Source organism: Watersipora subatra, chromosome 1 (genome assembly GCF_963576615.1).
Source record: "Watersipora subatra chromosome 1, tzWatSuba1.1, whole genome shotgun sequence".
NCBI classification, from domain to species: Eukaryota; Metazoa; Bryozoa; class Gymnolaemata; order Cheilostomatida; family Watersiporidae; genus Watersipora; species Watersipora subatra.
In genome coordinates, this window is record NC_088708.1 from 67,285,978 (window position 1) to 67,305,124 (window position 19,147).

At 37.2% G+C, this 19,147-nt stretch overlaps 1 protein-coding gene across 1 annotated transcript; it reads right to left on the minus strand.

Moving 5' to 3' along the window:
• Window positions 1-467: 467 nt before the first annotated feature.
• On the minus strand, window positions 468-15,566 carry LOC137385716 (E3 ubiquitin-protein ligase Topors-like). The gene is made up of 14 exons (XM_068072250.1): window positions 15,447-15,566; window positions 14,619-14,844; window positions 14,301-14,498; window positions 13,584-13,785; window positions 13,285-13,493; window positions 10,671-10,772; window positions 8,992-9,192; window positions 8,404-8,834; window positions 7,063-7,149; window positions 5,743-5,958; window positions 5,098-5,173; window positions 4,598-4,717; window positions 3,264-3,434; window positions 468-1,364 (listed from the first exon to the last, which is right to left on the minus strand). The coding sequence occupies exons 1-14, from the start codon at window positions 15,532-15,534 to the stop codon at window positions 614-616; spliced, it is 3,078 nt and encodes a 1,025-aa protein (XP_067928351.1). The 5' UTR covers window positions 15,535-15,566; the 3' UTR covers window positions 468-613.
• Between the last annotated feature and the right edge of the window lie 3,581 nt (window positions 15,567-19,147).

Here is a 19,147-nt window from a genome sequence, read left to right on the forward strand (position 1 = left end):
TGATTACTGCTATAACAAACCTTTTTGAAAATTAGCTGTAGAGTGAGACATATGCTACTATATTTTGAATATGACAGCTTCCTCCTAAATGTTTTAACTTGGAGTCTCATTAATCTTAAAATTTAATTGTAATTAAAAAAACAAGTTAAAACAAGCTTTTTCTTAGAATTTAGAAATAATTTTTTTACAGGTTGCAAATTATATGCTATGAGACTTGAGTAATCCTCATACAATTTCAGAATCCAAGGTTTATATTTTATTGCTAATATTTATGGTAACTAAATGTGTTGGTAAGAACTCACCGCTTCTATTAGTCTAGAAAAATTATTTTGGTTGGTTCAATGGCAAAGAGCTTACGAGTCTGGGCTCTTTGAAATATTCTACCAATAGATATGTATGATTAATGTTTTGATCAAAAAATTAGGAAAGGTTGTCTACAATATCATAGAAAATAATCAAAGTGAATGACAAATAATAACCGATTGTATTTATTGAAACGTATTGAACAGTAGTGTAAAATTTTATACAGAAAAAGTGAGCATGAAGAGGCTAAATAGTTGAACACGTTTAAGGACACATGCCAGTGCAATGATTAGCTATTTACATTAAAATCCTAATTTTTATGCCCTTTGTCGTGTTTCTTGTATGTTTTATCCTCATACTTTTGGGCTATTTTCGTCTTGGCAAAGTATCGTATGTGCTTTCGAATGTTTTTCAGCGCAGACGACTTCTTAGCTTTTGGTTCAGGATGCTTATAGCTGCTCTTAGAATAATCTAAAAACCAGTCATCCACTACTGCGGGGAGACCTTTACTCCTCCCCTCATCTTCTGATGACTTCATTCTTGTCATGGACGAGGCTTGACTATAGCTGTGTTCCCCGCAATGACTGCCATCTGTGGCTATATCGCTATCAACAGTGGTCACATCCAGTATGGGGGAGGATATCCAACCTGTAGACTCCTCATAACCGCTGGCTTTCGCCTTTGACCCAGATGCTCGTGGACTTGAGCATGATACACCACCTATACTGGCTGCCTTGAAAGTTTGAGAACCTGATGGTAGACTTGTAATCCCGGATGTAGGAGAGGTCAAATTGGAACTACATGCTACAGTAGAAGTCATTAATGTCTTACCGGAAGTGGTTAATTTAAATCTGGTATCTTGATCGGCTACCCTCCAACTGTTGCTTTCCCCAGAACTGTCAGCTATACTTGTACTACTAGGTGTGTTAGTACTACAAACTGTGCTCGTACTAATAACTCTGCTAGCAGCTGCTCTAGCTATACTACTGGCACTGATGTTGGCCAGAATGTGTCGATTGTGCTTGGATTCTTTGTGACGTGACTTTCGTTTCTTTGACTTCCTGCAAGAATCCAGTGTGGTTACATTAATACAAAGCGAATTAAAGTATAGAGTAATCTATAACATTCTCACCAAAAAATTGAAACAAAAGTTTGACAACAATAGAATCTACCCAATGTGAGAAAGCAACTATTGGGAAAACAACTTCATTTTAATATGGGAAAATTTCTTCATGGGATAACTATTCATTCCCAGCACAAACCAATGGTATACGTGAACTATTATCAGTTTGCTGAAAAAACTAGCTAAAACACTGATTGGCCAAAGCTAGCTGAAACACTAGGTGATTGGCCAAAGCCAGTTGAAACACTGATTGGCCAAGGCTAGCTGAAACACTGATTGGCCAAAGCTAGCTGAAACACTAGGTGATTGGCCAAAGCCAGTTGAAACACTGATTGGCCAAGGCTAGCTGAAACACTAGGTGATTGGCCAAAGCCAGTTGAAACACTGATTGGCCAAGGCTAGGTAAAACACTGATTTTAAAGTTAGCTAGAACACTATGTGATTGGCAATGTATTCACTGATACTGTACCATCTTTATATGCAAAGTTAATGCTGAACCAAAATATCAACAACAAAGGTTTTTTTAATGATATGATTGTAGATGCTCAGCTATCATACCAAATCATACTTTCTTTAATTACGCATAGTTAAAAAATAAAGTCTATTATTCCCCGTTGTCGATTAATGTAAGCCATGTTATGTTGCCACAAACATAAGATTTTTTCATCTTTTGCTGAACTGTAAAAAATACAATAGCGAGATTTTAAAAATACAGTCAAACACTGACACATGAAGTTAATCCAATCTGATATATCGTATTTTGTATGTAAAAACTGTAATACGTTGAAGCAAATACTCTTATCAGAATAAATAACATATGGTAATTTGTTTGTTCCAGAGCCCACAGTACAACAATAAACGCTTCCAGTAATTACCTACAGCATTAAAACTAATGCATTATACAAAGCTTTGTAAAACAATTTTGAATTTGAATTTAAGCTTGCAAATTTTATGCACAAACTGAAACAATAAAGTAGTAATCAATAAAAGTGGTGTGTAGTTTTACTTTACTTCAAAGGTACAGAAAAAGATTGTGTAGACTTAGTAATTCTTAGGTGTCATGGTTGAGTGAATGATAGAAATACACAGCATAACTCAGGATAGCTTACAATAAATACACTTTATATTAACTCTACTCTCTACTTGCACACATTTTATTTTGTCGGTTCCTTTACTTAATATTTCACAATATTAAGACAGGAAATTATGCGGGAAATGACTTCGCATCTCGAGACACATATTTGTTCAACCTTTACGACGCATGTCGAAAGCTTTATATGTAGAGGTAATCTGTGTTTGATTGTACACGCTTGAATAACCTACGGCATGAGCGGCTGTAAAAATGCATAGTTGTCAGCATTTGAACACAATTCTTGCAAAAAAGCTTCGCAAATAATTCGAAACTTATTTTCTCATAAAGCAAAAAATAAAAAGTACCTACGTCTTCAAGTTTCTGATACTCTCATGTCACACTTTTTTCAACCTCTGCGTGGTCAATAAAATGGTGAAAGAACAACTACATGTAGGAGTTGCGTGCTCAATAGAATGGTGAGAGGACAACTACATGTAGGAGTTGTGTGCTCAATAGAATGGTGAGAGGACAACTACATGTAGGAGTTGCGAGCTCAATAGAATGGTGAAAGGACAACTACATGTAGGAGTTGCATGCTCAATAGAATGGTGAGAGGACAACTACATGTCAGAGTTGCGTGCTCAATAGAATAGTGAGAGGACAACTACATGTAGGAGTTGAACTATACAGTTGAGTATAAGAAACCCAAATGACTGACTATCAAACCAAACAGTACACGGTAAGAGTTAATGGCTGTTAACATACTTGGTCTCTTTCTCTTTAGCACGATTCTTCATCTTTTTTTTCTTAGCAATACTTGCATCCGCTGCCACTGCCCTAGCAGGTTCTGCCTCAGACTTTCGCTTGCTGAGGCTCTTCAGCCGCGCTGCTTCAAAGGTTACTAAACAGTCCGAATCACTCGACTCCGAGACTACCCTACAGATAGTCACATTTGGCAGCTTAAAGAAGATAGTAACACAACAGAAGCCAAATATCTGAACGCACAATTCACTAAACAGAAAAACACTAAAACAGTACACTATATATTCTGCAAACTGTATATGAAACACCTTTTGAGATGCATTTGTACAGCATTGTTTTGCAGATAATCGAGTTAATAATGAGCTAATGGATTACAAATGCAATTACCAATGCTGTATGATGACGGATGATAAGTTACAGCAAGTTACTATCTATGAATATTGACCAGCTAGTACAGTAGTACTGTAATCCCTGTGTACTTTCTGGTTCAGCTTCCATGGTTTCCATCCTCCGTGGAGCCAAATTATTCATTGAAAAATAAATAGAATAAAAAGTAAAATACATAAATCTCTTTCGTGTGATCCCTCTGGCCCGTGAGATCCTTCTGGCACGTGAGATCCCTCTGGCCCGTGAGATCCTTCTGGCACGTGAGATCCCTCAGGCACGTGAGATCCTTCTGGCACGTGAGATCCCTCTGGCCCGTGAGATCCCTCTGGCACTTGAGATCCCTCTGGCACATGAGATCCTCCTAGCCCGTGAGATCCCACTGGCAGTGGGATCCATTCGCGAGCATCGTCGTGATAGCAATCGCAACAGTTCATTGTTTTTCTTGTTACGTTTTGTAAAGTGTGAAAATGCTTGTAACACGCTTCATCATGTCTCTTAGATGCCTCGCTTCGGGCTCTACGCTTTGAATAGCCATGCTACTGCGCATATGGGCCCTCATTGCACCTGAATTTTTCTATCATCTTATGTTATGATTTAATGTAAATAAAACAAACAAATATAAGAAAACGAGGAAAATATATACGATTAATAAAAAGACTTTATCATATATAATTTTATTAATTTTCTATTTCGCTGATTTTTGCTTAGCGCGGAGAAACCAGTCCCTTCGAACCCCGAAACATGAGGGATTACTGTTAATCAAACAGGAGATCCAAGTGTACGCCTTGTCAGTATCATACCAAGCTGCGGTTTCTAAGGTGCACACGGAACTGGTCATCTGTATACATACACCTTGTCCATCTCAGACCAAGCTAAGGCTGACAAGCACAAACACAAGAATGAGCAAGTGCCGAACAAAAGAATGCGGCTAACTGACTACACCAACCCACCTTATGTTAATTGCAGAAGCTTGCCTATCATCCTCCACAGATGATGAACGGCTCAAATAAGGAACTCTTAGACGGTTATGCCTCCCCGTTGACTTGCTAGCTTTGATGCTAGTTGAAGACCTAAAAGTCACGAGATGCAAGAAATACCGTAAATGAATAGTTTTCAAGTAAAACGGTAAGCCATTTACTGAAAGCACGCGTCGTGTCGCCTGCAAATCAAACTTGGCTAACAACAATATGTGAGATAGGCGAAGGTTGTTCCATGCCTGATAAGGAAAGTCTGAAAATAGCCACAGCTGGTTTAAAATTCAACTATAACCTAGCTATGTAGCAATACCTGAGCTAGCTACATGTATATAACAATATGTGCCATCATTCTGAATACATGAAGGGCTACCAAATCTATACAAAATGCAGTCACTAAATACTTGCGCACTCATTAATGAATAACGTATGAAACCTACGAACCAATATCAGACAAACAACTACGCAATGCTCACCTTTTTTCTTCTTCATCGCTGCTTGAAGAAAGATGTCTGCCTGTCAACATGCTCCTCTTATCCTCCTTCACATCTTCTACAATGCGGCGGTATATCTAACATGTTCCCACAACTCCTATATCCATACACACATATGTGTATTAGTTAACACACATAAAGTACACTTAAAATAATCGCATACACACAGACTTCCACTCAAGACATTTCTTGAGTGGAATAAACATCTTTTTATTGGATACAAACTAACAATTTGCGTACAAAATGAATTTGAGGCTTGAAGACATGCATATGTAACCACATAGATAACTGTAGACAGGTTTGACAACATAACCATAGTTTAGCAATTTTTTTTGCAATTTACGTTTTGCGACTATAGATGTCATAATCGCACTTTCGCTTGATCTGAGTGCTTTTACTTCGATTAAGTTTCGTCAATTTTATTTTTGGAACATCCTGGCAATCAGATCACCTCAAACATCAAAAACAATCGGAAATGATAAAAAATATCGATATTTTCTGTTAAAATCAACTAAACTTTTGTGCAAAATCATCTTTAATGACATTTGGGACAACTATGTAAATTTCGCTTTAAAGCCATCTGTGTTGAGATATATGATAGACTACAGCAAGGAACAAAGTACTAACCAGCCTCTGACTCTGAAGACGACAGTAGAATAGGAGTACGGGCTCTGTACGGACGCTCCTCACTGACAAGTATAACATCGGAGGAGTGTGAACTGAGCGACGGACTCCGTGTCCTCCAAGACACCTCTACGGATGAGTCAGCTGACAGAGAGCTGCTGCTAGCCGTTCTATAGAAGGGAAATATGGAACTGCTGTCGCGATCAGCTTCTGTAGATCCTAAATAAAAAAATTACATCCTTGTAAGAAACATTTCATATCTACCTACATTCTCAGAAAAACTCAAAATATTTCAAAAACATATTAAACGTGTGCATACACCTTTAAAAAACATGCAATATACCTGGTTAAAGACCTCCCATGATGGTGCGGCAATGTTTTTAACAGTATCAGATGAGATGATTGTAACAGATGTGATGTGCTCCAATAAAATTGAGTATAATGTGGATGGTGACTGCATTTTCATGTTATAGAGTGTAAAACATAGACTTATTAATATACTTATATACTATAAACTTATATACTATAGTTATATACTTATAGTGATATGGTTAATAGGACTATGGTGTAAAAGCTCAGCCTACGCAAATAATTTTAATTTTGTAATGACATAAATATAAAGTAAATGACATGTACTATATAAAACTATGTAAAAATTAAATTTAAATACCTATATTACATGTGAAAACTACATAAATAAAATAAAAAATGGTGAACAACATTTTATTGTTGCATGAACTAAAGTGGACGCTCGGTCATGGATAAGTTAGGATAAATTAGGAGATAAAAATACTTATCTTACTACAGCTTACATCTGCTATATTTATATCGACTTAATTTATACATTTCTGTGAACTTCACATGTCATATTTTGAAAATTTCAATGTATGTCAGGATGAATATTATGTCGCTTGTCAAACAGCCTGTATGCAGAGGTGATTGTATGTCGAGGTTTGACTCTGAAGTAGTTTTTAAAAACTATTTTGTTTTAAAATTTACAGAAATCTCGAAGTTAGCTGCGTGTAAGTAGCTAACATCGAGATTTCTGCCAACTTAAAAAATTTTTTTCAAAAACTACTCAAGAGTCAAATGCTGAGTTTCAATCAAGCTCTACTCAGTTCCCTCACTGTTTACCTAGTAGAATTACGGCTGGACTCAACCTGGTCCTACGTTTCTTTCATTCTACACCTACAGGGCTTGTCGACAGGTCTTATACACTTCATGCCACTAGCTATTGCCGTGTTTGTTCGAATCAGTGCCGCTTCTATATCTGACACTTGTATATCACTAGCTTCAGAAAGTAAAACAATAAGATGCACTCACCTTGGACAGAGTTGAGAGACTGAGACAGTGCTCTGCCAAAGATGTCATCTTCAGTAAATGACGACATAACTGCGGTATTAGGAGTGCCTGCAAACATATGGCATCACATAGACATCTATTTGCTAGTAAGTTGTAGCACAAATACTTGGTTCGGGTGAGTAACATAGGCCCCAAGACTGTAATGCAGCCTCATCTGACACTTCGGCCAGATACAAAGCCAGTTTAATTACATCCAACAAGTTTGAAACGAGTGCCTCAAATATTTGTGGTATCATCAGTTGACTAGACAAGTATTTACCATTCGCTTAGTTGTCATGTCACCCATGTTTTCCATTAGAGTTGTCTGACCTTGCAAGTATTGTTTTCATTTAACATAATTTATCTTTCAGATAATTGGATTAACTTGCTAGTTTTGGGTGTTTGACAGCCATAAATAGTTTACCAAATTAAGCAGAGTGGCCTGTAGCTGAATATCTACCTACAAGGTCTATCTGCATTACTTGCGCTGCAAAATTAAATAACGCTTTAAGAAAACAATTTGTTCCGACAACTTAAAATTATTTACTATCAGTAGCAGTTGACATACATAGTTAACCAATTATTTTTAGAGATTTGAATAGGTTAGTTAGAGAGAATTTCACAGGAGTGTTCACTGATACTGTAATAACACAGACAAGTTTTGTCCGCTAATGCAGCTACGGTTGTTTAATTCTACTGGTTGACTGCTTCATTTGCTTTGCTCGCAGTTCCCACAAATACAGTGTCTCAGATTTACGATTATAACTAATTATTGTATTATACCATCCTTGAAAGATACACAACCGTTACAATATTTGGCTTTTCAGCTAGTTATGAGAATGAAGAGTTTTTGCGAGTTTAAATTTGCAATTCCTAATCGATTAGTAGACAAAAAATTTCATCACGCAACAGCTTCGAATACCTAGCAAATTAGCAAATAAGCATAAGAATTATATAATTTAATGCAAAACATACAATCTTTTTCAGAGCACGACTATTCATGCTATATATTAACTATATGTTTACATGTATCAGAGATAATGGAAAGTTTTTTTCTAATTTCTGCTAACACATTTCCAAAGTTCCCATAGGTTGAAACACTCGTATGTCGAAGTATGACTGTATATGTAGATCGAATACGGTGTAAATACCTAAATTTGATAGAGGTGCATATTTAACACCTAGATATTTACATATAAAGACGACGTTAAATATACTTGGCATACCTATATGTCACCCACGTTAAACATACACTTGACATTTTACAGATTTAATGAATCACTTTAAAAGGTATCAAGGAGACATTGAGAAATTCCTACTCACCACCCTCATTTGATTCATCCTCAGCTAAGGCAAGGAAATTTCTCACCCTACCCATAATTCCTGGTACTCTAGGTGGCCTACTAAGAGCAACTTGAGTTGGCTCATGCCCGTCACTATCTTGCGTTGGAGAAAGTGAAGAAAAAATTAAAGGTGTGGTCGAGGAGAGACTAGAGCTGTTTCTAGGATGCTCTCTAACGTCTGGTATATGCCCGCCCACACCCGCCGAAGGTCTGTCTATAGATGCCGAGTCTCCATCAGTGGCTGACGAGTTTCTGTCTAAAGCAGAAAATGGTCGATCCAATGCTGAGGCTATTGGATGTGGCACCAAAGCAGAGACATCCTCTGAAACGACACCTTCCATTCGTCTAAGAGATCGCTCGAGCCTATTCAGGGCAAGTCTCTGTTGGTTGCTAAATCCTTCTCTTTGGTTACTAAAAATCAAGGAACACGCCTTTGCAATGAACAACCAGTAAACAGCAAGCGGGTAACTAAGGACTGGTTAAAAACATGATCTCACCTATTTCTTAAGAAAGCATCAAGCTCCAAGTATATGATAACAAATAGTTCAAGAGGAAACCTAAAACCAACCGGTCAAGGCCACTGCTAATAGAAGGGTGTATCCCACCGTCTGCGGAGCTCAGTACTAGACCCGAGCGCCTACGAGGAATAGCGGGCGCATCGGACGTTGACTCAACAGCATTCAGCACAAAACCTGAGCGACGTCGAGGCGCAGGGTAAATGCCTAAATGTCGTCTAGCTTGTTCCTCTGCCAACACTTGGCGATGCCATCTGCAAGCACAATGTATCAAATTGCAAGTTATCTCCAAACCAAACAAAAAGAAAAGATCGGTAAAAAACAAAACAAACAAGTATAACTTTCGATTTCCGAAAACAATACTGTTATCTGAGATCTAGCAACAGACAAGCGGAACCCAAACGATAAATGAAACCATATAATCTAAAGACTCTAAAACTAGTAAAAAAACAATATTTCCACAATCAGTATACATTATATTTGAAACTGTAAATTGTAATTGCCTCAAATATGGATGCAAGAGCAGTAACCATTTCACTGCCACAGGAATACCGTCGACCAATCAGACTGTTAGGATTATCATAAAGCCAAAAATCATAGATATGGTATGCGTAATAATGTATAAACACTAAAATATACAAATAATAACACTAACTACCTGTATAACAAACATATATGTATGATAAAGGAACTTTTCAATAAGTGTTTTAAAGGACTTCTGTTGATGTGTCGTGAATGCGCGGCACAAAAGAGAACTTTTTCCAAAAAGATGATTGCCATAGTAAGCAGCGTACTCATATACTAGCTGCAAGTGAAATCCAAGTTGATATGCTGTAAAATTACCGAATCTGGAAAAAATTATTTAAAGTTCGTTAGACAGAAATCTGAGCCACTAACAATCGCTGTGTTTCCATGCTTCAAACAGGTTCGGAGTGGCCTGCCGCCGGTGAATTCACACCCTCCTGTTTCAACGATTTCGAGTTACACTATAAATCTTTTCAAGATTTGCGATGTATCCCTCACAACAAAACTTATAAAAACAGACTCGCTTTCGGATCCCAGTTGCATTTCAATTCATGCATCGTCAATTCACACATCTAAAACAGCAATTAGCTTGTCATCCTCATACAAGCAACATATACTTGGCATATAAATAATAATATAAAGTCAAGCCCAAGCGGTTGTGTGCTAAAGCATGCTGGATTTTTTTTAACTTTCATTGGGGAGAGCTAACCCAATTATTATTATTTCAGGATCCATCAGCAGAGAGTGTTTCTATGATGTCAAATAGTACTCCCACAGCAAATGCTTTCGCACAAATTTAGTGGACCAAAATGGCGTTGAATGAGTTGAACGGTAAACTCTTTCGATTTTATGTTTCCAAGATTCGATGCGGAAGCCAGTGCAAAATTCAAAGCATTGAAACGCACTGAATATTCAGCGCAAAGTAATCTCTCCGTCTGTTCAAGCCTTCATCTCAACATTTGAAACCATCTGCGCGGTACAAAGTAAGCTGTCTGGTAAGGATACACTTGATGTGCTCAGTGAGCTGAAGAAAACTACACCCTCAGTAATCGTCCTAATTTGCTGTCATATCTGGACTGGAGGAAGCAGCTTCTCACTGAACATGATATAAAATGTATACTGTTCATACTATAGAATGGTCAGATACTACCACTACAAAACAATCCAATAAGATATTTGCCACCAGCAAGTTAAAATTAGAAATCACCTTCTATTGATTCCTCTTTCCAAAGAGGAATCAGGTGCTTCTGTTGTCCGCTGAGAGCCTTCTGCTCCATCATAGTCAAGGTTCCTATAAGCAGGTTGAGACCTAGACAAGAAAATGGATGCCTGATGGTTCACTACTCATCAAAATGATGAGCACAGCTTTGCGCAATCCTATACAATCCACGCAGTGCTTCAACAAAACAGCCAGCACAACTGAGACTTCGTTAGCAGGGTCTTCTATCTATTTCAACATGAGAACAATTCAAGAGGAGACAATATGATCGGAGGCCAGAAGTTACAGATAGCTATGGTATTGTACAATAGATCATGACTACCCTAGGACACTTATATTTCACTAGTATTTAGTTTCGTGAGTAGCATAAAGAGTAAAATTTCGCTGCAACTTAATTTCGCAGCTCTGATGAGTGCGAAAATATAGTGATGCGAAAATAAATGCAGTGGAACAAACATACAGTAATTAGATTCCTCAGGTTCGGTTCACCGGTAACAAACTTTTTTTTAATTTGGGACTAGTTTGTAATTGTAAACCGCAGGTAGAATTGTGTGGCCGAGATCGAAAAAGCAATTTGATCGCTGCTGCCATTTGTTTCTTGGACTATCAATAAACAAAGCTATTTAATTCCGTGTTTTTGCTCCTTCGTCACAACAGTTTAGTTTCGCTCATGACATTTTCGCGAGAGGATGACTCCGCGAAAATGCGAAAGTTAGATGAGGCGAATACATAAGTGTCCTAGTGCATGTCAAAAATTTGGATATATTGAACTGAGAAGAAAAGTAGTCCATGAGGTTTCATATAACCACGGGTCACTATATCATATAACCACGGGTCACTATATCATATAACCACGGGTCACTATATCATATAACCACGGGTCACTAGATCATATAACCACGGGTCACTAGATCATATAACCACGGGTCACTATATCATATAACCACGGATCACTATATCATATAACCACGGGTCACTATATCATATAACCACGGGTCACTATATCATATAACCACGGGCCACTATATCATATAACCACGGGTCACTATATCATATAACCACGGATCACTATATCATATAACCACGGGTCACTATATCATATAACCACGGGTCACTATATCATATAACCACAGGTCACTATATCATATAACCACGAGTCACTATATCATATAACCACGGGTCACTATATCATATAACCACGGGTCACTATATCATATAACCACGGGTCACTATATCATATAACCACGGGTCACTATATCATATAACCACGGGTCACTATATCATATAACCACGGGTCACTATATCATATAACCACGGGTCACTATATCATATAGCCACGGGTCACTATATCATATAACCACGGGTCACTATATCATATAACCACGGGTCACTATATCATATAACCACGGGTCACTATATCATATAACCACGGGTCACTATATCATATAACCACGGGTCACTATATCATATAACCACGGGTCACTATATCATATAGCCACGGGTCACTATATCATATAACCACGGGTCACTATATCATATAACCACGGGTCACTATATCATATAACCACGGGTCACTATATCATATAACCACGGGTCACTATATCATATAACCACGGGTCACTATATCATATAACCACGGGTCACTATATCATATAACCACGGGTCACTATATCATATAACCACGGGTCACTATATCATATAACCACGGGTCACTATATCATATAACCACGGGTCACTATATCATATAACCACGGGTCACTATATCATATAACCACGGGTCACTATATCATATAACCACGGGTCACTATATCATATAACCACGGGTCACTATATCATATAACCACGGGTCACTATATCCAAGTTTATTGTAAACAAGTCTGTATAACAGGATCCTGATAAAATGTATTATATAGTCATGCAATAGTATAAGCCATGCCATACCACATAACACCTGTTTACAATTATTCCTTTCAAATATGTTACGCATTTCATTTTGTACTTTAGGGTTCATTATGGTTCATAGGTCAATTGGCATTGCAACACGCATGTATGCAAGACAAACTTGAAATGTAAAAAACGTACATGATTAACAGAAAACATATATAGCACTATTAAAACATATGTGTTGGATGTTATGCGTTGTTGGTAGAGCTCACCAAAAATGTTTTTTACAAAGTACCAAAATTACTTAGCATATACAGTCAGTCATTATTAGTACTGAGTCAATACAGTTACTACTCTTCAGTAAATACAGTCATTATTAGTCTTGAGACAATACAGTTATTAGTAGTTCTATACATAGTATTGCTAGTAGTTGAGCATCAGCATGGTTAATGCTTTAGCATAGTAAATACAGTCTCAGTTTGTAATCCAGTTTGTAATCCAGTTCTTAGTTTGTAGAATACAACACCCGTTATATACAGCAAACAATCCACAGGCCATATGATCAGCTAACACTTGTGATGTACATGTAAAACACGAGTGAGTCTGACAAAGAGGATTTACCAGTGACCTCTCAGCTGCATAATTGTAAATAATATGTGCGACTGAACATTTAAACCAGTTCATTGCATGAGACAAGTATGTAGTGTGCATACTTTACCTATCAGGGTGCAAGTTGATGGGACCGCTAGCAGCTCCCCTAGATAAGCGAGGCCTGATTGGATACTTGGCAAACGTATCGAATTCCTCCATGCTGAGTGGACTCATCGCATACATATGAAACTCGTGAATGAACTGATCAGTATACTGGAGGGTAAATCGCCGGATGGAGTTTTTGAATGCCAGCGATCTCATATCTATCCTCTTTATCTGCACAGTACACAACCAACAACAACCATTTATTTCTCAAACAACCAAATAGGCGAGCAAGCGAAAGCGTTGTCCAAGAAAGAGTCCTACCTCTGATAGAATATGGCTCTGAACAAAGTCGACATTATCTGGGCTAGGTAGGATAGCCACGAGCTCTCTGTTCAGCCAAGGCACCAACCTATGCATCATTGCAGGATTAGTTCTATAAAACTCAGGAGTTGTCCTCCTATACCTACGCGCACCTCCAGGGGTCAGTGCACCTTCGCAGTACAATTGGTGCTGATAAAGAAATCTGAAAACAAACATAAAACCTGAAGCTATCACTAATGATGTAAGAATTTGGTGTCGGTACTAAAGACAGGATGCACTTATTGGTTTTATGATTAGTTCGCTCATCTACTATTATCAAACCCATGACCCATAACATATAGCAAATGCCACACAAAATCGGGTACTAAACACTCGGAAAAATATATTAGCTATATCGGGGCAGGGAGATTCGTGACTACATGATGTTGATAATAATAATGATGGATAGAATCAAAATGAATGTTTAATGTTGTAATAAATAGTTATGGTAAAATCCATATTTTATTGGGAAGTGTGCATTGCAATCAAATTAAGGAACTAATGCTGAATACTAGATTCGTGTTCGCTTTCCAAACTGTGATATTTTAATCGCAATATGAGTCTTGACTGCGCATACACACTTAAAGCTTAAATTACTATCTGCCAGAACTACGCTATCAGACAGCATCATCTGTTATTATATGTTGCTGCCGTTAATAATCCATTGATGGAGATTACCTTCTTCTTTCCGTAGTATGTGGTCTCATAGGGTTCCTTGGTCCAAGAGCTGTAAGCCGAGCTGTCCCACTTCGCACCCTATCCAGGTGCCTATTCCGGTGCTGAATGAACTGCCGCCTCATCTGACTCATCCAGTCGACGGAGATGAGAGGAGTTATATTCACACTGGTGGTTGGGAAGGGCGGAGGCAGCCGATAGCTACACAAACGAAACAATGCAAGTGCTGTAGTACGAATGTTTCTGTAGCAGATTAATTTGAGAAACTCATGAAATAAGTAAGCATGATTTCACTAATAGCTTACATGCAAATCAACTTACACTTCATTGCCGCCATTATCCTTAAACTTGTGTATGATGGAAACAAATGGTTTCTTGCAGAGAGGACACTCCCTCTTGTTCTTTGACCATTCAAGTAAGCACTCAAAACAGAAAATGTGGTAGCAGTTGTTGCTGTAGGCACGATCCGTTGTTGCATGAAACTCATCCAAACATATTGGACAAGTTTCGGGAGATGAGGCACGGGCCATCTTCTCTTTGCCACGTTCTAAAGTCACAGGGAATGTTTTTAGCTGTCTACTAACAAGGATTGTTAGAAGACTCGATGGTTGGCACAACTGAAAGCTTAACAGCTCTCTATAGCACCCAAAATAATAGGGCGTTTTCATAGTAAAAGGAGACAATCTCTTAAGCCATGAAGGGTCTGTATTCAGGACGAGTCACGCACTGCAGCTTTGCCACTAAAGGTGTTGATATGAATGTAACCAGATGCAAGAAGATGCCAGGATGTTATTCAATTTATTACACTTTTGTACGGCAACAAATTTATGTTCAGAAATCAGATTGCCAATAAACATTACAGATAGCAGAAAGGGATGGGAACTGTCGCTAAAAGTTCGAAGAAATTTCTAAAACTTGCGTCACCAAAAGTGTTATGTAGTAAGCAGTTTTTCAGAACATTTTTATAGAAATCTATGGAAGCGATAGTCAGAAATATTAGTGATATAGCACGCGTGAAAAGACAACTCTAATTTCTAAACATCATTGGACTGTAAAGCATGTAATGCTAGAAGTCAAGGTTAAATGAAAATCAATTAAAGAAATTACATTCCATGTGAGATAGACAAGAATTTAGTCTAGGGTTCTTACTGGGGGAGCCCGGTGAAGGGGTGTCCCTGCAGATGTCCTTAAGTGGAGGAGTTGGTGGTGGGGACAATGAGACCTTTGTTGAAGCCATAGCTGTATTATATGTGTCCTACTCAGTAGTTTCTACTGAAACATATTTTACAATCATATATAAAGATTGGCTAAAGAAAGTCAATTATTACATTCCATAATACTCGCACTAATGCGAGTTTTGTCATTGTTCAAATGGAGTTATAACAAAATATGCTTGGATGTTTAATCTGCATTTGAACACGGATTAAAACATCAATATACCGAATCGATGTTATCAAACAAAAACAAATTTTTTGTTAAACAATTTTAATTATGCATATGTATGATTGTACAGTTGAATCGATTCAGCTGTTACTATCAAACATCCATACCAATGCTCTCCACTGCTATACATACTTTTATACCCTTAGCAGCTAGCATATTCATCAGCTGTTTGAACACGATGTCTGAATAGCCAAATACTTTTCTAATAATGCCAAAAATTAGCAACGACTTCGCAAAGCTAGAGTGTATATCCAACCTACCAGCGAGCTTCAACAACTCATATCAAAGTAGGATAGTAACTTTTGATACAGATTAAGGATGAGTTTTACAGTTATGAGCATGCAGACTGATACACAAGGTCAGCAAGTACAATCATGAGCCTAAAAGCTGCTCTAGAAACTGGTATTACTTCAGAAGACTCCCAATTGCAAATAAATACAGCAGATAATTATAAATTGCTTTAAGGAATTACTAGACGAAGATCTATTACTAGATGAAGCTGTTGAGTTTAAAAATTAAAGATTTAAAACTACGGCGAAATATTGAAAGATTTTGAGACGAGGTTCAATTTACAATTTAAACTCAGTTCACATATAGGGGACAAATTGTATTGTGATACATGGCAAAAATTGTTCGACATAAGTTCAAACTGCTAAGGTTACTATTATCCATAAATATGTTATGAACAGCATGCAGAAAAAAATGCATTAAATCACATCACCTGTTCAGGCTGCAGAATTAAAAATATAACCACCATGACTCCTGTTTGCTGTGGATTATTGTTAAAAATTTAATTAAAGTACTTCTTATTTTATTATGTAACTAGCGATTGCAATCTCCACGAGTTCAACTCCATCATTATGCGGAATTTTAAATTCCAAGATTTTAATAGCTATAGCTGGACATACACAGACACATATACACACAAACTTTGAGAAATATTTATAAATAGGTTGTGTAAAATCACAGACTGATTTTAATACATTTTGCATAGTTTGGGCAAACAATTAAATTTATAGGATTAAATACGTATTAGAAGCTGTCAACTTCTCAAATGTTGAGAGCTAACGCAACTTTATCAAGATCTGCTGACTTTTTTGTGGAATGCATAGTAATTTTTGTGTAGTAGTTGATGACATGTTAGTAAATAATAATTTGACATAAAGTTTTTAATAAGTTGTAAATCTAAAAAAACCTCTATTTGAACGCAATGGCGCTCAATTTTTCAACCCTTTCCCTATAGTAGCGCTTTATTAGAGGTGAGGTTCATATAGAGGGTGGCGCTGTATTTGTCAAATGGCTTCGCTATTTGACAATTTTGCAATTGTCAAATAGCGAAGCAAAACTCGCTTCTATTTTACACTCTCCTTCGAGCGGAGTGACATTACATCCCTTTTGGATGCAAAAAATCTGCTATAACTTAGCTCCAACATAGATCTCTAAATAAATACGCAATGGGAAGCTGAGTAATATCTCTACTAGATGATATCCATTGTTTGCAATTAATCTACCATTATCTTATTGCCTGTGCTGCAAATTGTTGTAGCTTTAAATTTTTCAATTCATTATAAATTTGAAGGCATAATTTCATTTTATAATTATACTTAACAATGTTGCATAAAAGCTCATCGCACTCATTGAGGTGTTTGCTACAGTGTGCAGCCATAACTGGCTTTTTATGTGCAATAGAAGAGGAGTTATGAGCATCAATCTATCGTAAACCGAGTTTAGATGACCACAATGATGTTATCAAATGTGCTATAAATCTGTAAATTTATGAGTTATATAATAACAAGCTATCAAATGCTACAATTATATTCAAGAATAAGTGACATAAACAAAACATATTTATAATACATGCAAAAACAAAAACGTTCTGATTGTTGCTTCTGTTTGGTCTGTTTGGATCTATTTCACCGTCTTCTGGCTGTTCGATACCTTCCACCATGTCTTCTGACCTCAACACTTCTTCTGCACTGATGAATTAGCACAACTATGGGGCAGCCATTTAGAGGACACTCCTCACACAAATAAAAAGAAACCATGTGTAATCATGTGCACATGTGTGCTAAGCATAAATTTTAGCCTCAAAATAATAGCACAGATTTCATTATATTTGCTAAACCGCTTTTCACATACATCGAAGTATCAAGACGGCGTTAAACAAGGAACTACTATTAGCCTGATTAATTACTAATGATGTTATTAATTACTTTTATTGCAATGCTTTCAAAGTCTTAACGAAAAACGAATACGATACGAGCAACAACAAAATAATTAATTGTTATTGACGTAACCGAGTCATTATCAGCACCATTTTGTGAACACTTTCCTACCGATCACTTGCTATTATGGTGGCGCTCTATTATTTAATTCTTTTTCTATAGCGGTGGTCAAATAGAAGTGGCGTTCAAATAAAGGTGGCGTTCAAATAAAGGTGGCTTCAAATAAAGGTGGCGTTCAAATAAAAGTGGCGTTCAAATAAAGGTGGCATTCAAATACCCTAAGACACTTATATTTCGCTAGTATTTAGTTTCGTGAGTGGCATACAGAGTAAAATTTCGCTGCAACTTAATTTCGCATCTCTGATGAGTGCGACAATATAGTGATGTGAAAATAAATGCAGTGGAACAAACATAATTAGATTCATCAGGTCCAGTTCACTGTTACGAAATTGTTTTCAATTTGCGACTAGTTTGTATTTGTAAACCGCAGGTAGAAATGTGTTGACGAGATCGATAATGCAATTTGATCGCTTGCTGCCATTTGTTTCTTGGACTATCAATGACGTCAAGGTCCCTCCCGCCGTGACTGATGCGGTACCAATATGAGATCTCAAGTATTTATAGCACGCGGTGGCCATGGCTCCGGGTTGTTATTGGTTGGTAATAAAATTCATCACTACAATAATTATTATTCAATTTAGACTTTTCCTACCATACTTTCATCCTCATTAGTTACAAATTCAGTGACTAAACTAATATCATCCTCTTCCTCATTTGTCTTGGCTTTTTTCAAAAAAACCTGTTATCGTAATTTGCTTTGCCATGCTGCTCAGTCGGTGTATTAGCTATAATGATTTCAGCAGAAATTGCCCAATGAGCCAACTAGACACAAAAAATGCCTGCATTTCTAATACGTATGACGATTTTATTGTGAATATCAAGGACCAAAGCTATTTAATTTCGCGTTTTCGCTCGTTCGTTATAATAGTTTAGTTTCGCTCATGAAATTTTCGCGAAAGGATGACTCCGCGAAAACGCGAAAGTTAGATGAGGCGAATACATAAGTGTCCTAGGGTAGGAGCTTTACGGTATTAATCTAGCAAGAGTAAAACTAAAAAGAAGACAATTTTTGCTTTTGATCTTACAGGAAATTCACCAACTCAAACTGTTCAATTACTATTA

Bases quoted from the DNA above. Each gene is read 5' to 3' on its own strand.
- LOC137385716 (XM_068072250.1), bottom strand. From the start codon at position 15,534: ATGGCTTCAACAAAGGTCTCATTGTCCCCACCACCAACTCCTCCACTT. The intron at 9,193-10,670 runs GTGATTTCTAAT...TTGTGCTTGCAG, and splicing joins GAAAGAGGAATCAATAGAAG to ATGGCATCGCCAAGTGTTGG. The intron at 5,959-7,062 runs GTGAGTGCATCT...TTTTTTATTTAG, and splicing joins GTCTCTCAACTCTGTCCAAG to GATCTACAGAAGCTGATCGC.